This window comes from Hippoglossus stenolepis, chromosome 8, assembly GCF_022539355.2.
Source record: "Hippoglossus stenolepis isolate QCI-W04-F060 chromosome 8, HSTE1.2, whole genome shotgun sequence".
In the NCBI taxonomy this organism is placed as follows: Eukaryota; Metazoa; Chordata; class Actinopteri; order Pleuronectiformes; family Pleuronectidae; genus Hippoglossus; species Hippoglossus stenolepis.
This window is the reverse complement of record NC_061490.1, coordinates 1,023,276-1,046,986: the sequence shown is the minus strand read 5'-3', so window position 1 is coordinate 1,046,986 and position 23,711 is coordinate 1,023,276. Positions and strand designations below refer to the sequence as shown.

At 40.2% G+C, this 23,711-nt stretch overlaps 2 protein-coding genes across 2 annotated transcripts; both read right to left on the bottom strand.

The window, feature by feature from the left end:
* Positions 1-2,166: 2,166 nt before the first annotated feature.
* LOC118114401 (polyadenylate-binding protein 1A) lies at positions 2,167-10,687 on the bottom strand. The gene is made up of 15 exons (XM_035164867.2): positions 9,830-10,687; positions 9,375-9,568; positions 9,092-9,207; positions 7,750-7,889; positions 7,557-7,651; positions 7,244-7,381; positions 6,894-6,989; positions 6,478-6,750; positions 5,122-5,212; positions 4,517-4,639; positions 4,262-4,404; positions 3,225-3,309; positions 2,950-3,080; positions 2,617-2,707; positions 2,167-2,533 (listed from the first exon to the last, which is right to left on the bottom strand). The coding sequence occupies exons 1-14, from the start codon at positions 10,020-10,022 to the stop codon at positions 2,618-2,620; spliced, it is 1,908 nt and encodes a 635-aa protein (XP_035020758.1). The 5' UTR covers positions 10,023-10,687; the 3' UTR covers positions 2,167-2,533; position 2,617.
* Positions 10,688-15,764: 5,077 nt separating this feature from the next.
* On the bottom strand, positions 15,765-23,121 carry LOC118114402 (14-3-3 protein beta/alpha). Its single transcript, XM_035164868.2, has 6 exons — positions 22,968-23,121; positions 19,193-19,492; positions 18,937-19,060; positions 18,230-18,393; positions 16,894-16,989; positions 15,765-16,708 (listed from the first exon to the last, which is right to left on the bottom strand). Exons 2-6 carry the CDS (start codon positions 19,481-19,483, stop codon positions 16,664-16,666), a joined length of 720 nt encoding a protein of 239 aa, XP_035020759.1. The 5' UTR covers positions 19,484-19,492; positions 22,968-23,121; the 3' UTR covers positions 15,765-16,663.
* Positions 23,122-23,711: the final 590 nt, after the last annotated feature.

Below are 23,711 nucleotides of genomic sequence, written 5' to 3'. Positions count from 1 at the left end.
CGCCAGAAAACAATAAGTGCTTATAACTTCCATGTATATTGTCCAATCTGCCAAATTGGCAGTGAATCTCGATGACTCGCCAAAAGCCTTCAAGTAGCTTTAACTTCCATGTTTTTGCTCTAATTACTGTCAAACTGTATATGTGTGATAAGGAATCCGCCCTGAAGACTTCTATTTGCAAATATACTCTAATAGTCACATTGTCCCCTATCTGTGACAGGAAGTACCCTGTTTTATACTTTGAAATGCTCCGCCTACATTTTTCAATTGATCCACCTCAAAATAGGTCAGGGAAGCCTTGAGAAGCTGGTGACGCCATGTTGTGACACTTAAGCCTTTACATTGAACCGCAACGGCGTGCATTTCGATGGAACGCCAACAAACAGGAAGTGGTTTTAATGTCACTGCACATGCCCCAATCTCCCTCAAAATGGACATGTACAATGACCGTCACTATGTGAACACAAGGACAATGTTTGGCAGCTGAGGCAGAATGGCTCAACAGCGTCACCTACTGGAAACTGCAAGTAGTCCCTCTGGTTTCAATATGAGTTGGATTATTGAGTCAACAAAGTCTAGTGCTCATGAAGATATTGAGTGAACAGATGCTCTCTATTTTGGTGAGGTATGTTTTACTGAAAATGGAAAGATCTTTTTTTAACCAAACATAAAGCCTACCTTTACATTCATCCACTTTGTTAAAAAAGCAGGTCATGTTCAGTCAGATCTTTTGTTTACATAGATATCAAGGCAATTCGTCAAAGTTTTAACATATAATTTATCACAAGACTCCAGAGGCCTTTGAAAAAAGACTGATATTCTGCATCACAGCCAGAATCTGATGTTCATCTGTACGAAACAAGATTTATGAAGTTCTCCCTTTTTTTTTATCATCATACTCAACATTTCTTCAATAAAACCTTTCTGATCATCAAAATGAAGTGAGGTACCATGACATCATGAATCATAGCTTGTAATGTTCTAGAATAAAGTCTCCCATGACTTCTATGAAACATCCCCAAAACTAAATGCCTGAAAGATCATTAAGCAAAGTTAAATCACAAGCAATGATTTTTTGAAATTAACAAATAGAATGATGCTCTTATCATTATACAATTCACAATTCTATTGAAAATGGGCAAGTATGATCCAAAATATGGTCATAAATAAAAAAATAAATCACAAAAGGTGATGTTTGTGATTGACATTTTTGGAGGTCAAATTTTGTGATTGGTTATGATATACAACTGCTGCATCACAAATCACTTCTCAGGCGTCACATGTTGCTGATTTAGTTTCATTCATTCCGGTGATTGGCCTAGTCAAGGGACAGATGAATAACTGGATGTTTCAAGTTCATATTTAAAAAGTCTTAGTTTCAGTGTTGCATACTTTATGTAGACAGGGTATTAATGGTACATGAGTAAATATATAGTAGCTGTATTTACCACAAAGCACAATATTTGCTTGTAATAAATCCTTTGATCGGGTCTTTAGTACTCAGCTATATCACAGTCAAACATTTAAGAACTTAATGTTTTTTTTCCCTTCTACCTAACAAACCAGTTGTCAGTTGAGGGGGCTGGGGTTCCCTGTCCAAACCATGTCCCCCCCCCCAGTAATATAATGCAGTTCAACAAAGACACAAATAACTTTCCAAAAGGCCCCTTTTATAAATGACTGGTATAAAATAAGATTAGTTAGCTTTCACTGCAATGCCCTCAGGATTAAGGACAGGATACCGCTGGGATCTGGTATCAACATTTATAGATCCTGTGTATACAAGAGGCAGGTAAGTGAAAAATTAAGCTGACACCATGTTATATGGTCCACAAAAATAATATAACAGTGGTTAGTGTATTCCTGGATGTTGCCCTGACCTTAGCCCTTTGAGACATTCATAATTAGTTGGTTCTATTAAGACAAACCCTGTGCTCTGGTTGGACGGATTTACCAGCACCGAATGACACTGACACCTGGTGGAAGACAGCTCTCCCACCAGGTGTCAGTGAGAATCATCTTGGTACACCAGACCATCATGCTTTCAGATATGGCAAATATGACCAACACATGAATTCTATCCACTAGTGTAAATGTGTGCATTACTTTTACAGAGTATAATAATGGCAATTCATAGGGACAATAACCAGTCATAAAACAGGCACATCTTTTGAATGAGAATTTATTACAGCCTGTAGTTTACGATACAAATCACCTTTCAAAATCGCTCAGCTACCACTTTCGTGAACATGGCTGATATTCTTTGCACTGACAGTAAAATGACATAAAACAGAGGAATGCATTCAAATTCATAAATTCAATTTTCTCTATTTTGCTATTTTTTTTCCCAACAAATTTTTATTTATGATCAAGGTCTAGTCAAACCATCCCTAGACCTGGCAAAGTCAATTGTTTTCTTTTTTTATAAGAAATAATTTATCATTTTGCGATGTTTTCAGAGTTTTAGGTTTTTCAATGTTTAATATTTTTTTTCTCTTTTTCCATCGGTGAAGCAGGTTTCAAAATGCTCAATCTGTAAGAGAGAATATTGATAATGAAGTTAACACTTTAATTAACTTGTGAATTTATAAAAACAGAATTCCTCCTTGCACACACCTTAGACACTGGGAACACCAGCAGGGGTGGTGGACTTCTGAGCAGCCTCCTTGGCCTGGTGGGCCTGAAGCACAGCAACAGCCTCATCCACCTGAAACAAGTAAATATATACAAATACTGCATATGGAGCATTTCACATTTAACTTTCAATTTAAATAATAAGCTCAAACTATATGCTGTCCATTCATGAGTATTGCTTTATGTAGACGCTAAATAGCAACCAGGCTAATGGTAATTCTAAGAAACAAATATTTTAAAAATGATCAAATTCTAATGACAATCGCAGCCAACTGGCTTCGGGAGATAAATCTGACATATTAGCCATTAACTGACCTTTGAGCGCAGTGACTCAGGTGACTCGAGCATGTGAAGAAGCTCTGAGTTGTCGATCTCCAGTAGCATACCAGTGATCTTGCCTGCCAGACTGGGGTGCATGTTCTGGATCAGGGGGAACAGACGCTCACCTGAAAGAACAGTTAGCAACAACTATTATGAATACTATTGAGGTCAATGTAAGGAACCAGACACAAGTTGTCAAATAACTTGGTGACTTTATATTAGTTTAACCCCCGAAAAACTAATGAAGTCAGAGCAGGTTAAGTACTAACCAAGCATCTGCTTCTGTTCCTGAGGAGGGGCAGCAGCCAGCATGGAGGCAGTCAGGGGCTCCTGTCCTTGGACATGGACAGCAGGCTATAGACAGGGGGGAAAAAAAAAAAAAAAATCAAGGAAAATGTTAAAGAAAACCGAGCAGTTATTACAATCTAGTTCTAGACTTTATAAATGACTGAATGAGTAGTGTTGAGTATTGTTTGAATTGTCTGATTCCTGTGTAAATTCAAATTATGTTTATTACCTCTGCCAAGGAGGTTATGTTTTTGCCTGACCATTTGTTCATTTGTCAGCAGGTTTACATAAAAGCTACTTAATATTTCCCCAAACAATTGTTAAAAAAAGAAAAGAAAAAAATAACCCATTAAATGAAGTGGCAGATTTGGGCAAAGGGGTAAATCCACATGTATCTTGATGAAAAAACAGGCACATTGTGGGGACTAATATCTATTTGGTGCAGCTTCATTTAATTTATGGGGACTAGTGGGCTTTGGTGGAGGTATGAATGTTATTCTAGTTGGCACTGTTTCTTGTCAAATCCATGGCATATTAGATTCTTAATAGCAGATTCAGAATTCCAAATTTATTTGTTTTTTTTAAATGTAAATTAAGTCTAAATATGCCATTGCCATACACAAGCTAAATTCTCAGTTTCAGTTCTTAAATTTAGTTGGCTATAACTAAGGCAGGTTCTAGAGTAAAACAACCATACACAACTTATGAAATGCATTCCTACACCATCCAATATGAAAGCAACTGAATTTCACCTTTTTATGTCTATGCCCTGAGTAAGCCAGCTCTGACCTGCCACACTAAATACAGACCATGCTTAGCCAGCACCACAAACAGAAACGGTGGTTTAAATTTTGCTGTCAGTAATCACCAAGTACAGTCAAGTTTATTTAGTATTCAATCACCACATGCAGTTGGAAAACATGAAACCTATGTGTTATCACCTTGTTTGGAAAAGAAACTGCCTTTTTTTCCTTCCAAATCCTCATATTGAGGCAATGTAAGTTATAGTGATTTTTACCTGCTGCATGGTGACCTGTGGCTGGGACGCCATGTGCTGCTGGGGGTTGCGCACACCAGCAGCATATTTGTACTGGGGCATGGCACGCACTGGGGCAGCAGTGGCTGAAGCACTGGCAGGGCGCTGGCTGAGGGCCTGGGTGGCTGAGGTAAGAGAGGAGGAAAAAAGGCAATTAATTACATCTATTGACAAAAACAAAGTGACAGAGGAACAAATTATAGCAGATTCTTTTGTTCTTTAGACTGAAATACTTACGCATGCGCTGAGAAGCCATCATGCGTGGCACCTGAGTGTTGGTGGTAGAGGTGGGACGGATGGTGTTAAAAGTCTGTGGCCTGGGAGCTGATGGGCGCATGGCACTAGGCATATTTTGGAAGTCTGAAGGAACAGAAAACAGAAGAGAACCAGAATATAGTTAGAATTCTGTTCTTTAGGTGTTAAGAGGTGGCTGGTTAACAATAGTTATCATTACCACGTGCCTGGAGGTTGAATCATAGTGGATTCTGACCTATCAAGTTTAAGTTGCCAGTTGATTATCCTGTCAATAAATGCAGCTCTAGGCTAGATAAAGCTGTTACATTATGAAATTAGTCCTTTTTCTTAACTTACAGCAATAATGCTACATGCATACTTTTAGGGTAAATGTTCTCAAGTGGGTTTATAACACTATGCAATACTGTACTTAATTCATTTAGATGGCCAACAGTTAGTTCAGCAACATATTAAAGAATAATAGCCAGAGGAAGGCTAAACCTTTTGTCATTCTCTGACTTAACATATGGAGCCAGCACATTCCAGTCTGAACTTCATTCTTGTTATGCTTTGAGTATTTTAAGAGCAATTCAACTGTGGTTACTTACGCTGGGGACGCACTCCCTGAGTGGCCCAACGGGGGCTTGGGCGGAGCTGTGCCAGCTGGTTGGCAGAGTAGTAAGCAGCACGGTTCTGGGCCTGACATGGTTGGGAGCAAAGATTCATCATTGTATGGTGTTTTACTTACATGGACCATAATCTTTATTTTACCCCTACAACCAACATATGATTCATATAATGTACACAAGTACTAGGGCTGCATGATATTAGGAAAACATGCGATATCCGATAACGTTTAATATCGCAATGACAATTTGATTTGCAATAAATAAACAAACAGTCCCTGGCTACTGACGCAGAGACCACAGACAGCTCCACGGCCGGGAGAAGGCGCACACAGCCTGGCCACAGCAACACCAAGTCGGGGCAGACATCAGGGAACCATGCACAGCTCCACTATGTCCACTTACAGTGTTAATGTGGGGTTTTTTCCATATACGTTCTGACCGTGAAAAGCATATATTTTTTAAAAAACAGTTTTTAGTGGCTCTGTCTGTAATTTACATCCTCTTGTGTGTCTGTCATTGTTGCTGTGCGCTGCACCAACCTCGTCAAACCAGGCCGAGCACGCAGCCATCTCCTCCAGCTCTACATACATTTACTAAGATTATAAAATTGTTAAAACTAAATTGTTAACAAATGTTTCCGATCACACTGTTTTTGTGTGTTAGAGAGCGAGCAAGACGGATAGACAGGAAAAGAGCGAGCGACTGATGAATGCGCTACTCTGAAGAAAGACTGAACTCATTAATAAAAGTACCAATCATTACGTGATGATCGGTGTTGATATTGTCGTGACAAACAAATCAACTTTAAAACTGTAGCGAATCATGTTAAGCTGAGTAAGTTCAGCTGAGAGAGGGAGAATCCGTGTGTGCTCTATTACTTTTCCCTCAGGTTCTGGGATCATAAATAAGCTTCACAATTCTTTTATATAATAAACCGCTCATAATGATGAATTTAACTCGGGACAAAAACTGATCACTAGAAGTTTCCACAGTAGAGTTTCGTTGGAGGAGGCGAAGCGAGATTGACGGAGCCGCGTCGCACTGTCAGATTTCTGTTCTCTCTCGATTCTCTTCTTCAGATGATTCAATACCGCAAAACCTGGTAATCATCTCAATGTCTCTAAATTACCATCTAGGGCAGCAGGGCTCCATCTGATTGGCCAAATATATTGACATGCAGAGTGTGAATGCGTGGCGCAGGACACCATTTGTCGCAGTTTTTGCGAAGCCTCTGTTGATATACCCACATGATGATATCAAGATGACGATAGATTTTCGATATATCGTGCAGCTCTAACAAGTACATGAATATTTTTTGCAAATGGACTGGCTCACCTGAGGTATAGCAGCCATGAAATAGCCTGAGGGTGGGGCAGGCTGGTATGGGTTGAGGACAGGGTTGGGCACAGCACGGACAGTGGCCATCCTCTGCATGTACTGATTGGTTAAATGGGCCTGACGCTCCTCTTTGCGCTGTGCCAGGGCCACATACAGAGGCTTTGTGGCAACAATACGACCATTCATCTCCGTTACAGCTTTAGTAGCCTCTTCTGGGGAAGAGAAGCACACAAATCCAAAGCCTTTGCTGCGGCCACCTTCCATCATCACCTAGCAAAGGAGGGAATGATTAGCATCTATTCTGAAATAATGTCATCTTGCCAATAAAAATTAAGTTAAAATGAAAATCAAAAACTCAATTAACAAAGTAATGAAATATTTTCACATGATATATCAAGTGCTGAAATCTTTACCTTAGCGCTTGTTATGGTTCCAAAGGGAGAGAATTCTTTACGCAGACGCTCGTCATCCAGACCATCATCCAGGTTTTTTACATACAGATTGACACCCTGGTGTACATTAAAATTGACAGTTAGACTAATCTCAAGAAGTCAAATCAACTCTTATCTTTGTAGCACCAACACTGTAGCACTTGAGACAGAGCATTTGACCCAAGATTTGAATGGCAGCAAAATGTGCCATTGACATAGCTGTACTTTAGGCATTTATTCCAATATTAGAACAGACACGTCCATTTAAACCACCCTTGTGATATCATATACTGAATTTAATAACTCTGAAAAACTTCAAAAGTTAAACAAACCTGGTATCTGGTCATGCGATCTTGTTTCATTTGCTCAAATTTGCGCTTGAGTTCGTTCTGGCGCTCCCCTTTCTTCTGTGCGCGGCCCACATACACTTGTCTGCCATTCAGTTCTTTACCATTCATTTCATCGACAGCCTACAATTAAATAAGCAGAAGTCCACTGAAACAAGCTTAAACAAGAGCCACATCTATATTGATTCAAAGCCAAAAGCAGAGGTACAGTGACAGCGTAGCTCATTTTATATTTTCCTGATAGACAAATACATAGGAAGGAGGCCATGTCTTCGAAGAACATGGAGTAGATCCTAACCTTCTGTGCATCTTCGTGTCTCTCGAAACTAACAAAGCCAAATCCCTTGGATTTGCCACTTTCATCAGTCATAACACGGATACTGAGTGCCGGACCTACAACATACAACAGTGTATCAAAACTCAACACGCCAAATCACACTGGTAACATACTTAATCGTAAACCTGTTGACTTCTAAATGTCTTTGTCTTACCATATTGGCCGAACAACTCCTTTAGCTTCTCATCATCCATGTCCTCCCCAAAGTTCTTGATGTAAACATTGGTGAACTCTCTGGCACGTGCCCCAAGCTCAGCCTCCCTTTCTTTACGGGATTTAAAGCGTCCAACAAATCTGTTGGTCAAACGGGAAAGTTAACAACAAATCACTCATGCTGTGACAACCTTTAGACTTTTCTTAACTCCTAAGTGATGCTAGTATCCCACTAACTGTTGCTCAAATATCAAGACACTCCAGTTTTGTTCAATGTTGAAAATAAATATTTAGTTTGACAAATCAGAATACAATGAAAACTGTTATCTACTAATTGTAGAACAGGACACACTTGGCTTCATCTTGCTTAAAGGGATTGTTCACTGAAAATTCACTAGTTATCTACTCACCACTATGCCGATGGAGGGGTTGATGAAGTGTTTGAGTCCACAAAACACTTTTGGAGTTTCAGGGGTACACAGCATTGCAGCCTAATCCAATATAATGGAAGTAACTGGTGGCCACGTCTTCAAACGTGAAAAGACGTCTCCATACTGCTCCTGTGGTGTCATCCAAGTGTCCGTAAGCCCCGACACTGCAGAAACAGCGTCATTTACACCATGTTTATAGCCTATTTGAATGTCAGGGCTTACGGAGGTATTATAAGTTGTTTTTTTTACGTTTTAAGATGTGCTCACATGTTACTTCCATTGGATTAGGCTGCAATGACGTTAACCCCCAAAACTCCTAAAGTGTTTCACCCACCCCTCCATCAGCAAAGTGATGAATAGATCATATATCAAAGAGCTCATAACACCATATTATCCAAATAGATCACTTCGCTCCCAAAACACAGGCTCTCTTGTGGTTCCAAGACTCTGTAAGAGTAGAACGGGAGGTAGAGCCTTCAGCTACCAGGCTGCTCTCCTGTGGAACCAGCTCCCACTCTGGGTTTGGGAGGCAGACACCATCTCTATATTTAAGGTTAAACTTAAAACGTTCCCATTTGATAAAGCCTATAGTTAGGGCTGGATCAGGTGAGTCTTGAACCATCCCTTAGTTATGCTGCTATAGGTCTACACTGCTGGGAAAATTCCCATCATGCACTGAGCACTTCTCCCCTTCTCTCTGTCTCTCTAATTTCTCTGGGATGTTTGTCATTCTTAACTGGGTTGTTGTATGAAGACCCGAAAAACCATCTGGCATTAATGGTAGGTGTGTTTGTGGACAAGATGCAGTTCAACACAAAAAACAAACTTTGATTAGATATATAACTCTTGTTAATCAGAGGGGCCCCAAAAAACACAGACTTAAACATTGACTGTAAATGTAGTCCCACTTACACTTTTCTGTCATTGAGCAACATGCCATTCATTTTCTCAATGGCCCGCTCAGCAGCCTCGTGGGTCTCAAAGTGCACAAAGCCGTAACCCTTTGAGCCATTTTCATCACAAACCACCTTGGAAAAGGAAGATTTGAGCATGTCAACAACCCTGAGCACCATGCAGTGTAAAAAAAACACACACAATCACCTTTAAAACAACAGCAATCTTTAGTCGTGCAAATTAGTGGGTTTTTTAATCACTAAAACAGACAAGCAGACAAACTTAATCATGTATTGCCTACCTTGCATGAAAGGATATTTCCAAATGCAGAGAAGGTGTCATAGAGCGCCTTGTTATCAATGGACTTGTCCAGGTTCTTGATGAAGATGTTGCCCACTCCACTCTTCCTCAGGGAGGGGTCACGCTGAGACCACATGATGCGGAGAGGTCTGCCTTTGATCACATCAAAATTCATGGTGTCCAGGGCTCGCTCAGCTGAAACAGATGACAATACCTCTGACATTAGCTTCAGGACTGCACAATGCAAAGACTTCTGTACCTGTAAAGTGGATTCATGCCATTCATAACTGTGTCTGATATTATTACACCACGTCACAACATATTGACTAAAACAATAGTGCTAATAGAAACAAATGCTTTAACATGGCATGCATAGTCCTCGTTCAAAATGGAGTAGGATGGTGCCACATTCATCTCGCTAGCGGTCCTTACTTCATTACGTGACGGTACACCTACCATCTGCAGGCTGCTGGAAGTTGACATAGGCATAGCCGAGGGATCGACGGGTGATCATGTCTCTGCACACTCTGATGGAGAGAATTGGTCCAGCTGGGCTGAATTTCTCGTAGAGCATGGCCTCTGTAACGTCTGGATGCAGGTCTCCCACATAGAGGGAGGCCATTGGGTAGCTAGGCGCACTGGGATTCATATCCGACCACGCGTGTTCTTAACCAGACAAATGTGGGATTGTACTAGTTTGATATGTCTAAAAAAAACGTCAACCTTTGCCAACCCTCTATAAGAAGGGACTGTTTGCTAAGTCTCAGTTAGCTTCACAAAAATAAATGGGAGCGCCAACACTAATGCTAGCTTTTTAAGAGTTAGCAACGTGGGCTAGTTAGCTTGATTAGCAAATGTCGGAGCGTGGCCTAATCAATGTGGCTCGCACACTACACAATTCTGAATCTGTTCTCCTCCACAGTCAGTATACGACGCAATAGTCCTCGCTTATAATACAAACAGGGATGACAAAGCCCTAAAAGAGAAAAATAAGTGGTTAACAGTACAACCGGCTAACGTTAATCACACACGTTTCAACAATGACGCTAGCTGCTCAACGTGCTACCGTTCCTCTCGTTCCGTCTTTCGTTGTTTTTCGAAGGCAGTGTCTTCTTCGCGTTGCTTGGGCAAATTAAATCCTGCTTCACCGATTTTAATTTTTCTTATAAAAATATGTCTGCGTGTGCGCTCTAGCTTTTGGTTTGTTTCATAATAATAAAATGTGTGCCGAGACTAGCTCCGGAGCACACCCTGCGCAGACGGATTACGGGAATGAAAGGAAGGTCGGTAGAGGTTGTTTCACGATTGCGGTCGAAAACTGCTGCGCTTTCACCACAGAGATTGACGTCACACATCTCGCGATATTTGTCATTTGAAGGAACGTGTTTGGTTTACAGGCCATGGTCATTTCCCTTTATCTCTAATTCAGTTAAACCTTAACACTATAATGTATTCCAATGTGAAATATGTACTGCCAAAATCTGTGATTATTTTTTGTCACCTTAAGATAAAAAAATCTAACAAGAAATGTATTTGTGCTGTTTTGAAATCCATAGTTTTCTTTATTATAATCGAGGGTTACATTTTTATTGAATGGAGTCCCTGTCCAGTATGGATAAGGCATTTTCAAAATGTATCAAATGGCCTATTCCTCAAAAGGTTAAAATAATTTACAAGGTTTACCCAGTGGCAGAATCCCTGAAAAAAGGTTAAAGTTTGAGGTGGATTCTTTTGTAATGAGTTGACGAAACATTAGAACACATGTTTTTTTCTTGCTCTGTGTCTTGTAAATTTTGGCTAGATATTAGAACTTGGTTATCACCTAAAGTAAAAAACACCTTTTACATTTCCCTTATTCTTTTTTATTAGGATAGTCTAAATTCATTTGTTTTTTAAATGGTTAAGGTGATAATCCTAATAATCAAATACCATATTCATTGTAGTAAATGCAGAAATTCCACACCCCCAATTTAGCGTTTATGAAAGATTTTATCTTGTTTTTTCATAACTCAAGAGAATGCATTATGGTAAAGCAAGGATGTTTTATGAGGATATATCTAAATTCTTGTTTTGATTCACGTTCCCCTTTTTTGAGGTAAGGTATTCATAAGCAGGCTTTTACTGGTGTACACACTGAACCTTTGTCTTTATTGCTAGTTTCTTGTATGTGTCAAGCCATCTATTGTTATATATGCCCCCTTTCATATGCTTGACAACATTTAAATTGCCTTTGTCTATGTGTGCTCTCTGCGAGTGGTTTGTGTATGTTCAATAAAAAAACATCCATGGTCCTTGTGTAACAGCTATCACTGTGGTGTGCTCTCTTTATTTTTAACATATTATGTTCTCAATACCTTGTTCATTTGTCACAGTAAAACTGTAACAATTATATATTGTCTTAATAACCACTGAAAATGAAATAAACATTGTTATATCAAAGATTTACAACTTAAATCCACTCAGAACGAAAAGATGACAACATATGTAAAACAAGATATAATCAATCAAATTTTATTGATTTGTATAACCCATATTCACAAATCACAATTTTTCTCATAGGGCTTTAACATGGTGTGACATCCTTAACAGCCCTTAACCCTCAACAACAGTAAGGAAAAACTACTAAATCAGCCGCCACCACGATCAGGATCCACGATCACGATCGGTTGCCACCATAGTCCACAATCACGATCCACTGCCGCCATCAGGATCCACCATCAGCTGCCACCTCGATCGTGGTCCACCACCAGTATTCACGATCAGATGCCAGCACGATACAGGATCCGCCATTACGATCACGATCTCTGATTCGCGATCCACCATCATGATCCACGATGTGGCCTCCGGGGAAGAAGTCACAAAAATGAATTGATAAAAATAGGGGTGATGGAGATGTATGTGAATTTAAAATGAACTGTAGAATGGATGTGAAAAATGGAGTAAGTCATTATTAAGTGATTTGATGAAGGATGATTTGATTAAAAAAGTAACTTACAACAGTAACAGGTAAAAAGTCAGTGGAGCTGTCAGTCAAATGATTTGTGCACACCTATGTAACCCTGAGATACGGGGCTCCCTGGTGACTTTGGGGAAAAACCAAGTCAGGTAAACTTCAGGGATATCAAGTGATAGTGAATCAATTTCACCTGCTTTGGCGCAAATGAAAGTGACAACAGGTGCAATGGACAGGCTAAAACAAGACAACCCCCAAAAAGGGAACAGTTGTATATGTGGTGGCCACAGACAATTGTTCTCTCCTTATCCTTCCTGACTGATTCTTCTCTAGTTTTGTGTTCTGCGAGTGTCCTTGTCACTTCTGGTATTCATGAGGCTGTACCTGCAACCCAATCAGGTTGCGCAGGTAGTCCAGCTGCTCCAGGATGGCACATCCATACGTACAGTGCCAAGAAGGTTTGCTGTGTCTTCCAGCATAGTCTCAATAGCATGGAGGAGAAACCAGGAGACCGGCCGTTACAAAAGGAGAGCTGGACTGGGCCTTAAAAGGGCATCAACCCAGCAGCAGGACCGGTGTCCACTCCTTTGAGCGATGAGGAACAGGAGGACTACTGCCGGAGTCCTACAAAATGACCTCCAGCAAGTTACTGACGTGCATGTTTCTGACCAAACTGTCAGAAACAGACTCCATGAGGGTGGCATGAGGAACAGACGTCCTCTGGTGGGACCTGTGCCCAGCCCAGCACCATGCAGCTTGATTGGCATTCACCAGAGAACACCAGAATTGGCAGGTCTGCCACTGGCGCCCCATTCTCTTCACAGATAAGAGCAGGTTCACACTAAGCACATGTGACAGGCGGGAAAGAGTCTGGAAATGCCGTGGTGAATGTTATGCTGCCTGTAACATCATCCAGCATGACCGGTTTGGTTGTTGGTCAGTGATGGTCTGTGGAGGCATATCCTTGGAGGGTCGCACAGACCTCCATGTCACAGTCAATGGTACCCTGACTGCTGTTAAGTACTGGAATTAAATCCTCAGAGTGATTGTCAGACCATATGCTGGTGAGGTGGGCCCTGTGTTCATTCTGGTGCAGAACAATGTGGCCACAGTGTGTAGGCAGTTCCTGGATGATGAACACATTGATGCCTTTGACTGGCCCTCTCGTTCTCCTGACCTAAATCCAATTAAGCACCTATGGGGCGTTATGTATCAGTGTATGCCCCGCCACCAAGTACCGTCCAGGAGCTCACTGATGCCCTGATCCAGGTCTGGGAGGAGATTCCCTAGGACACCATTCGCAGACTCATCAGGAGCATGCCCAGATGTTGTCGGGAGTGATTACAGGCACGAGGAGGCCCTACACACTACTGAGTCAACGTGATGAAATTCACACAAGTCGCATCAGCCTGTAATTTAAATTTTTACTTTGTTTTTCAGTGTGGTTTTGAATCCAGCCCTCAATAGGTTGATGGATTTTGTTCTCAACAAATTATAGAATGTGCATCAGTAAAGATTTTCAACTTTAATACTTCGTTCATCAAGATCTGATATGTGATTTAAGTCTTCCCTAATTTTTTGGAGCATTGTATAAACCAATGTCTGGTTGGTTAAGTCAATCAATATTTCCTGGTTTCCAGATGCGCCAGGCGCATCCTGTCACCTAGGTATCTCTTATAGAGGCTACATAATGCAATTAAATGAAAAGTTAAATTTCTTATCCAAGAAGCTGTTGTGAGATAATAGATTCTTATCTCCTGGCAACAAGTTATTTAACTTTCCAACAATTTAATAAATTGTGGCTATAGGACTTACCGGGGGACTCTGTACTTAAAGGACGTGGGTGGACTGCAAGCAGTGACAAAATAGTTCCCCCCTTCACTGTAGGTCGTGCACTTCTTGGCGAACAGCAGGCATGTTGAGATAAGTAGTAAACAAACACAGGTGTTTACAGAGCCTTCATTTATGTGATTAGTTACACCTGTGTTGAGCAACTATTTCAAATCAAAATGGCTGCTGTGAAAAAGAGCTGTAACTTTAGGGGATCACAGAGAGCGAAGAATAACACCTGAACGGCCATATTTTCTATGGATACAACCCTCTATCTGAGGACTCTGATATGGCCTAGGAAAATACATCATTCATTTATTAAATGGTCACTATAATCATTTAATTCATAATGGTAAATGGTTTGTAATTATATAGCGCTTTTCTAGTTTTGATGACCACTCAAAGCGCTTTACAGTACAGTAGTTTACAATTCTTCATTCACACACACACATTCATACAGTGCATCTATTAGCAGCACTTTTGTTTTCTATGAGGGGCAATTAGGGGTTCGGCATCTTGCCCAGGACACTTCGGCATGCAGATGGGGAAGACTGGGGATCGAACTGCCGTCCTTCAGGTTGGAGGACGACCGCTCTACCCCTCAGCCACAGCCGCCCCGTGCATGGTGTATCATTTATGAATTCTAATGTTTATACAATTGTGTGTCATGATAAAGGAAGATGTTTATGTGGGTCTCCCCTGCTTCCAGACTCCCCTTACTATCAGAACTAATAGGCGACCACTACAGCCAATCAGAGCATAGGATAGGTTTGATTCAATTCTATTTGAATAGTGCCAAATGAGGTGACACCTGGGAAAAACCAATAAGTCGTGACCACGATTATTATTTCAAGGCACTTTAGATAAGTCCACAACGAACAAGCACTTCAGCGGTTGCAGAACTAACGCCTGTTTAATTGTAAGAAACCTCAGGCAGAACCAAATACAATGTGGGCGGCCATCTGCCTCAACCATTTGGGGTGAACAGATAAAAATGGGAATGAAAAGAGAAGGGGGACATGAACAGTTGTGAAAGCAGTCATATTTGAGCTCTGTCAGACTGGTTGTGATAAACATAAGTGATATTTATATATGTAATCATGTTCTTAAGGATAGCAGCAGTTTAATAATAGTTTTGGTGTTGTGTCAGATTTGGATAGAGAGAGAGAGCACTAACTATGGAAGAGGAAAATCAAAGTCAGTGACATGTAGTTAAATAGGCTCACCGTGTCCCTTCTCACATTTTGTGATCAAATGTAGTTTGGAGACCAGACCTGGTGAAAAAAATGTGTGATCCCTATGCTATGCATCTGAGAAAGAAAATACCCCATATTGATCAGGATGGACACATAATTGATTCAGACGTTAATGATGACGTCCCCCCAGTAAATAATCTCTTAATATAATTACCGGCCTGCTGTAGTATGCCTCTGCCAACCATTGCTTTTTCTCAATTTACATACATTTTTTCTAGAAATCTAAAATCAGTTAATCTTTGAGTCCAAGTTTCCAATTCATAAACGCAAATTATAGATTTTGGATCATATGTTACAATCAAAAATCTATCCACTAAGGGCTACCAAAATGGATCAAAACAGACAAATCAACAGAAGTTTGTTTTCTTTATTTCACCTACATGAAATTACACATTTCTCCCAATAAAAGTTCTCTATGGTAATCCCAAAGACAAAAACCCTTCTTGCATTTCCAGAAACTACGTATCAACATGCAGTTTAGGCAAGTACTGAAAGAAAAAATTGAAAAGGCAGAAACAAGATAAACATGTGGGATTTTCTTACTGCCATATCATACAAAACAGCAACAAGCTTGTATGCTCTTTTGTTCTTCCAAATTTTCTATACCTCAAAAGTGAAAACAGAAATACAAAAGCAGGTCACCCAAAAACAGAACAAAATAATAGTGAGTATAAAGTTAAGCAACTGAAAGTAAATGGAATGTAACCTTTGTGTTCCAACAAAACCCTGCCTTCTTTCTACCAATCCCCATCATTTCCTTCACTGCCCTCAACTTAGGTCATCAAGTCAAAACGTGATTTTGTAAACCCACAAGTTTGACAAGAAAAAGACCATTATTATGAATAGAATACATACAATATAACCTTTTTTTGACTCTAAAAACTCCACCTGCATGTTTCATGAGTTGAAAACGTGCCTACTCTCCCACCACCACAATAATACAATAGCTATATTGTTACCACACACAAGAGGTCAGCAGACAGGCAATCAACCCATACATTTGAGCCCCTGATGTGGACCCACCCACCAAACAAATTAAACTATACCCTTATTCCCAGTCCCCTTTTCTCACAGTTACTACAAAAAAGGAAATCGTAAACAGATGAGAGATGAGTGTTGAGACTCCTAAATAGAAAAAAGATGGAAAGAGTTGGACAATGATAGTGAGGTGGTCTCAGTGTTGAGGATCATGATACAGATGAGCCAGGATGATAGTAGGCAGACAGGGGGTCGCCTATGCCCCCATCTGGCTCAATTTTTGGTTTCTTCTTGATCATCTGCATCAGAGTTCCACAGCTGAGGAAAGACAGAAGAACAAAAAGGAGAATGAGAGAAATTTCATTTAAAAATTGTGAATGGATGAATATGACTGTGTGAAGTGCTTGGAGTGGTTGTTACAAGTAGAAAAACGAAATAAAAATTGAAATTTAAAAACTAGACTAACAATGAAAATAATAGGTTGTAGTTGAAATGAAACTTACTGTCAAGTTGTCTCTCAATAACTGCATGATAAGCGTACTGTCTTTGTACGATTCTTCACTCAGTGTATCGAGCTCTGCAATAGCATCATCAAAAGCCTACAGGAATTCAAACAAATTTGTTAGATTAGCCGGAAATAGATGGCCTAGAACAGTGGTCGCCAACCCGTCGATCGCGATACTGGTCGATCTATATCTACTGGTCGAACTCGACATTCTTAACCGTCGATCCCCGTAACTCTCTGGACTCACTGGCTGCGGTTGCTCTGCAGATCAGCTGTGTGTCAGTTGTCTGTTGTTCACAAGCGCCGTGTGTCCGCTACTGGCGGCCGAGCTGCAGGTTTATCTACTGCATTTCCTTCAGTACAAGTCGGATTATGTACTAAACATAATGTCAGGACTCTACAGTATGAAGACAGCATCTTCCGGTCTGTCGATAACAATCAAAGCCCCGTTAGAACAAATGAATGGATTCAGAAAGTGAAACGCTGGAGTGCTTTTACTTTGTAACGGGTTCAGGAAGTGTTGGAAATACATTTGTGACATAGACAGATAAACATTGTGGTTCACAGCAGAATAAACAGAGAAATGACCTTTCACTGTTGAATTTATGTCACAAACAAATGGTTGCAACACTTTCTGTATGCGTTCCAAAATAAAAGCACTCCAGCCTTTCTGTTGACCCAATCCATTATTTTGTTTAAAAAAGTGGTTTTATTGTGAAATATTTACAGGATAAGAAGATGCACGGCTTCATACTGTATAGTACCAGTATTTATTTGAGTACACAGGACTAATTTTATACAAGGAAATGTCATTTGTGGCCATATTCAAGTCAAAGCCTATGTAAAAAACATTGTCCTAAAGTAGCAGCTCCTCTGCAGAACTTATTGTTGAACTGAAGCTAAATATTGTGCATTGAACAGATGCTGTAAATATAAATTGATATTAATGTGAATATTGTGCATCAAACAGATGCTGTAGATATTGATATTGTGCATTGAATAAAGTTGCACAACTACCTTTATATGTGTATATTTATGCTTGTACATTCAGCCTTTAACAGAAATGGCAAAAAATTATGCACAAGACCTAAGTGTTTTTTTTGGAGGGTATCAGGGTGGTAGATCTCGGCTTATGTTTGGAATTGGAAAAAAAGTGATCTTGGGCTCGAAAATGTTGATGACCACTGGACTAGAACAAGCTGTGCAGTTATGGAGCAGTAGAATGCGTATGCATTTCAGGTTGGTTTTCACAAAATCAATGCAAATATCAAAAATGATTGCATTTAAAATACTCCCAAATAAGAAAATAAAGTTAAGTGGTGTCATGAACTCACTTGTTTGGCCAAACTGCAGGCATCTTGAGGTGACTGCATGATTTCGTAGTAGAAAACCGAGAAATTGAGTGCAAGACCAAGGCGGATTGGGTGCGTGGGCTTTATATCGGTTTTGCTGATTTCAAAGGCCTTCTCGTAGGCCTCCTTTGAGTTTGTAATGATTTCTGTAGGGAAACAAAGAGTATGAGTACTGTGGACTCTAAGCATAACAACAAATGGACGTGTAAAATGCTACAGTGTGCGAAAAGAGACCAAGAAGGATAGAAAAGCCTGAAACGGACACAACACACTTAAGGGATAGTTCACTGAAAAAGGAAAATTCACTAATCATGTACTCACACTATGCCAATGGAGGGATGGGTGAAGTGTTTGAGTCCACAAAACAATTTTTAAGAGTTTTAAGCCTAAATGATATCGTCCTTCAAGGTGCATTCATGGACCCTCAGACACACTACATCTGCTAGTTTAGCCACTTCCAGTGGACATTTAGGCTTAAAACATGGTGTAAATGACCTCGTTTCGAGTCACATATGCAGTATTGTTCAGGTCCTAATAACTTTTGATGTGTTCAGTGTTTATAGTTAAAGTGTAATGTGAGCGCAGGTCAGCAGGAGTGTGGAGGGACGACAAATTTACAATGATTTTAAGAGTAATAAACCTCTAGAAGCCCACACACAGATGGTATAAAAAAAGGACTTGGAGCTTACCATTCCTCTCTTCTTTTGTAGCCACCTCAGCCAAGTAACGGTAGTAATCTCCCTTCATTTTCAAATAAAAGACCTTGCTTTGTGGTTTGGTGGCATTTTTAATGAGATGATTGTCCAAGAGATTCTGTGGCAGAAAACAAACAAAACAGACTGTTAGAAAAGAAAAAGCACCACTGTCCTCATGTTTAAACAATTTTTCTGGCAAAAACATTACTCTTAACAGATAGAGCCAATAATCAAATGTAAGCAGTCTCACCAACACGTCGTCGCAGATTTCTTTCAGCTCGCACTCAATCTTTTTCTTGTACTCTTCGACAATGAGCGCCTTCCTTTCGTTTTCTGTGTTTTTAGGCTCGATGCTGGACACCACACGCCACGAGGAGCGTCGGGCACCCACCACATTCTTGTAGGCCACTGACAGCAGATTACGGGCATCATCACTCAGCTCTTCTGTACTTTCCCCTGCAACCAACTTCATTATAGCAGCCATATCATCATATCGCTCAGCCTGCTCGGCCAGCTTGGCCTTCGTCTCAAGACTGCTCATGACTGCTCACTGGAAGAAAGAAAAAAAAAGGGGAAAAGAACCACAGATTACATATTATTGAGAAGCAAGGGGGTAATTTTTATTTTCGACTACAGATATTTAAATGAATACCCAAAATAAATGTGCAGAGCAAAGTCAAGTGGAAAAAAAAGAAAGAATTACTCTGTTCTGTAGTTATATGCTTCTGCCAACCAGTGCAGTTTCAGTCTACAAACATTTTTTAAGCCTTAATGTCTGCTGTGATCCTCCTGCCTGGAGCCGTGTTCACGTTTGCCGCACAAGCTTGCGTCTCTATGCTCTTGCCCAAGGGGTACGTGACGACATCAGCGATACGAAAGCACTAACTGCAGCTATGCAGCCATGCTACCGGAACTGGAGATGCTACAGCGCACCCCGCGCACACTCTCGGGCGAGAGCTTGTGTGTGGTGTGTGTGCATGCGAATGTTAAGCGGCTCCGGAGGAGGATAAGAGTGGACATTTAGGCTAAAAACATGGTGTAAATGACACCACAGGATGATATTAGAAAAACATGCAATACCATTGTGGAATATTGCGATATATAAACAAATGCTTAAGTATACAGTGTATACAGCCATGCACAGCTACACCAAGTCCGCTGACAAGATCATTTTGGGACTTTTCATACATGTTTGGACTACAAAAAGTTATGTTTTACAGTTTTTAGCAGCGCTGTCAGTAAGCGCTGAAGAAAGATGTAATTAATAAAATGTTTGATCATTATGTGCTGATCAGTGTGATATTGTGGCATCATTTTAAACAAATCAACATTTAAACTGTAGCGAGTAAGAGATGTCAGATGAGAGCGAGAAAGTGAGCAGCGGAGTCAGTGTGTGTGGCATTATCATAAATAAGCCACTTAATTATTTTATATGATCAACTGCTCATAGTGATGCTTGGCACATGGAACACCATTTATCCCAGTTCAAGCAGTCTTTTGCGATAAGTATATCGTGCAACCCTAGTTTAAAGAAGTGGTCACCAGTCACTTCAATTGTATGCTGCTTACCCCGGATACTATGCTGTTTGAAGTGTTATGTGGTCTTTAACACTTCACCCACTCCTCCATCAGCATAGTGGTGAGTAGATAATAGGGATGCACGAGATATATATATATATAAATAAATAAATAGGGAATTTTATATTATTATTTATCGGAAATGATAGCCGATAAAAGGTCTGATAAACATGACATGATGTCATACATCCGTGCCTGTCAGTGATGCATTTATCAGAGGCTTTCAGTTCTATAAAAGCCTTTATTTTTTAATGCACATTATTTTATCTGAATTACTATTTTAATACATTGACATGTCCTATTTGAGATGTCAAAATATTTAATTTATTCAATGTAATTTAGTTTTCTGTTAACTATAGCTTTAATCTGTGAGTCTAAGTGAACATTTGTGCCAAATTTGAAGAAATTTCCTCAACAGATATTCTGTTCATAAGAATATCATGGACGGACAACCTGAACACAAATACATATAAACTGACACAGAGAAATAGTCTGTGTTGGCTCTGGTGTGAATATCAATAAATGCTTATACTTATTCCAACTAACAAAACCTATAGCACATGACGTAACTACTGTCCCTGAGGCTTGCTGCCCTCTCCAGGAAGTACTTGTACAAGGAAATGTGATGCACACCAAGGCAGTTCAAGGATGTGGGTGAGAAGAACATAGCAAGTTAGCACAAAAGCAACACTGCACTATATTCAAACTATAAACTGTTTTTTTATTTGAAATGTTAAATGTTTGTTAGCTACAAAAGGAGAGGGTGTAGTAGGTAAACATACAGTTGTATTCAAATTAAATCATGGCTCTAAGACCTATAAGCATAGGAAGTTGAGAAAACGTGCTCTGGCTGCGCTATTAAACCCTACTGTCGTACAGTATTAGCCGAGTGAGTTCCTAAGCAATGTTGAGTGCCACAGGGTTGTAAGAGGAGAAGTAATGTACCAGCGCTCACCACTACACCATGACCTACATCCTTTTGACCTATCCAAAATAGCAAACAGGCTTGAACAAAATCAATCTCATTAGTTTCCATTCCAGAGAGCATGCAGTTTGACATGTTCAAGATCTGTCCTGAGATAAGGAAAATTAAGCCAATTCTAACATAGGTACAAACCTCTCACAAGTTGGGCAACCAAGTAAACTGAAAAAAGAGCCAGGAAATGAACTAATGACAACCTGACAAATACCAGAGGATTTGCAGTTTGCACTGATCAAACCTGGGTTGATTCAGTAACTGATTAAGGTACATCTATGGCTTCCACACATAAGGACTTATGTTAAAGTACAATGCAGTTAACAAGTTCTGTTGAATAGTAACCCTGAAGACAAATGCATTGAGTGCGTTAAGTATTCCATTTATATTGCAGCATTACTATGACCACTCCAAAACATTAACACACACACACACACACACACACAGCGCTTTACAATGACCTTTTGATGATAATTATAATCAAAGGGATTTGGTCAATCAATAAAAGATGCAACATGTTGGACAACGTGACACGTGAACATGATTGAATAAGACTCACGGTTATATTTCCATCAGTAAATAACTTGCGCAGCAAAAAGGGTTAATAAGTAGTCACGTATTTGGAATCCACTCGACAAAAGAATGCAAGCTACAGCCACAGTACAATAGAAAACGACATTTTCTCCAGGGCAAACGTCCCCGTTCTCTCGCCAACGCACACACCACACCCATCCCTCTACCTGCGACTCGCCCAACAGGGAAGTGAGGAATTTATGTGCCTTCAGACTTAGCCTGCTGTGACTATTAGCACTATGCCTTACTAATATAGATCCAGAAACCCCCATTACTTAGACAAACTTGGTTGTAACGAGGAGTACCATGTAGTACATCAAAATCAACCTAAACTGCTTTCCCATAGGCCCTCGTGACCACTTTCAAACATGGCGTTGACTATTTCCTGAAACGTAAGCATTCCTAGCCAAAAATCTTTAGTAAATGATTTCTGCGTTAGATTCCAAAATGAGTCACCAATTATTGTTTATCTCAACCAAAGAAAGTGTTACCTTGGTTTGATAGCGCGACACACAACCCATAAAAGGGTTGCAACTTAGCCCGTTAGGTAGCAGTTTAACTCGTCTTTCTATATCTTTGTTAATACACTGATAGACACATAACATTAGCAAATACAACCGATACTGTCTGCGAACTTGTAATATTACAGACGCTAAACCTGATTTACATTTATCGTTACCCGCAAAATAACAGACACATTTCGCCAAAGCTGTCTGTTCGAATCCAGCCATTAGACATATCCCGAACTATAGCAAAGCTAGCCATTGTTCATTGAGCTGATATCTGTCGCAGCTAGTCGGGGCAAAGGCGCTTCCAATAATGCTATATTTGTTAGAAGGTCTTACAATAACTAATACAAACAGAACAAATCATTTCAAAGCCCTAAGTGATCCCATACCGGAGTGCTAGCAGATGTCGGCGTAGCCAGCAACAGCTGATTCTCTCGGTAAGTCTGCGTGTGAGTGCTGAGTGTGGTCCACGGGGTCTCCCTCCACCACTCCAGGCCAAGGCAAGGCCCGAGGGGAGGGGTTAGTGGTGACGTCAAACGTTACCGAGGCAACCGAACACGAGAGCCTCTGGAAGTTGCAGTGAACCTTCCTGTTCCTGCCCCAGTCTTAAAGAGGCGAAGGGCTGACAAGTGATTGCAAATAATGTAATTAACGTGAGGACATTTTGATTTTCATGGTAAAATAATTGTTTTATTACAATTATGACATTGTGCCATGGTTTTGCATTCCAACAAGTAGAGATGCAAATGTATGAAAACCATGCATACCTTTGAACATCACAGCAAGTTTAATATGGAAGTCATCACTGACAGATTCAAACACTGTTTTACTGCAGATCACCCATATGTTTCAAGACAGTCTTCTCACTGTAAAAAGACTAAGGCAGAAAGTAATTCTTGCATCTTGAATGACACCCGTAATATGGATCCTATGACAGAGATCATGGCTGTGTGCAGATAATATTTTATTCAATTCTTAAAAAATGGGACAGGTTAACTCTTAAGCTGCATAATTAGATATTACAATTTCTCACACATTTGCGGAATTGTCTAGAACAGCATCAGAATTACATCAAAAAAGTAGAACACAGGATATTGTTTCTGAAGGGGAGAGAGTGGGTTATTTTTGCCTTG

Coding starts and splice junctions, on each gene's coding strand:
- LOC118114402 (XM_035164868.2), bottom strand. CDS start 19,483: ATGAGCAGTCTTGAGACGAAGGCCAAGCTGGCCGAGCAGGCTGAGCGA. Junction 18,394..18,936: donor TACAAAAGAAGAGAGGAATG/GTAAGCTCCAAG, acceptor GTTTCCCTACAG/AAATCATTACAAACTCAAAG. Junction 16,990..18,229: donor CCTGCAGTTTGGCCAAACAA/GTGAGTTCATGA, acceptor GAATTCCTGTAG/GCTTTTGATGATGCTATTGC.
- LOC118114401 (XM_035164867.2), bottom strand. CDS start 10,022: ATGAATCCCAGTGCGCCTAGCTACCCAATGGCCTCCCTCTATGTGGGA. Junction 6,990..7,243: donor ATCGCATGACCAGATACCAG/GTTTGTTTAACT, acceptor AATGTACACCAG/GGTGTCAATCTGTATGTAAA. Junction 3,081..3,224: donor GGAACAGAAGCAGATGCTTG/GTTAGTACTTAA, acceptor CTGTTCTTTCAG/GTGAGCGTCTGTTCCCCCTG.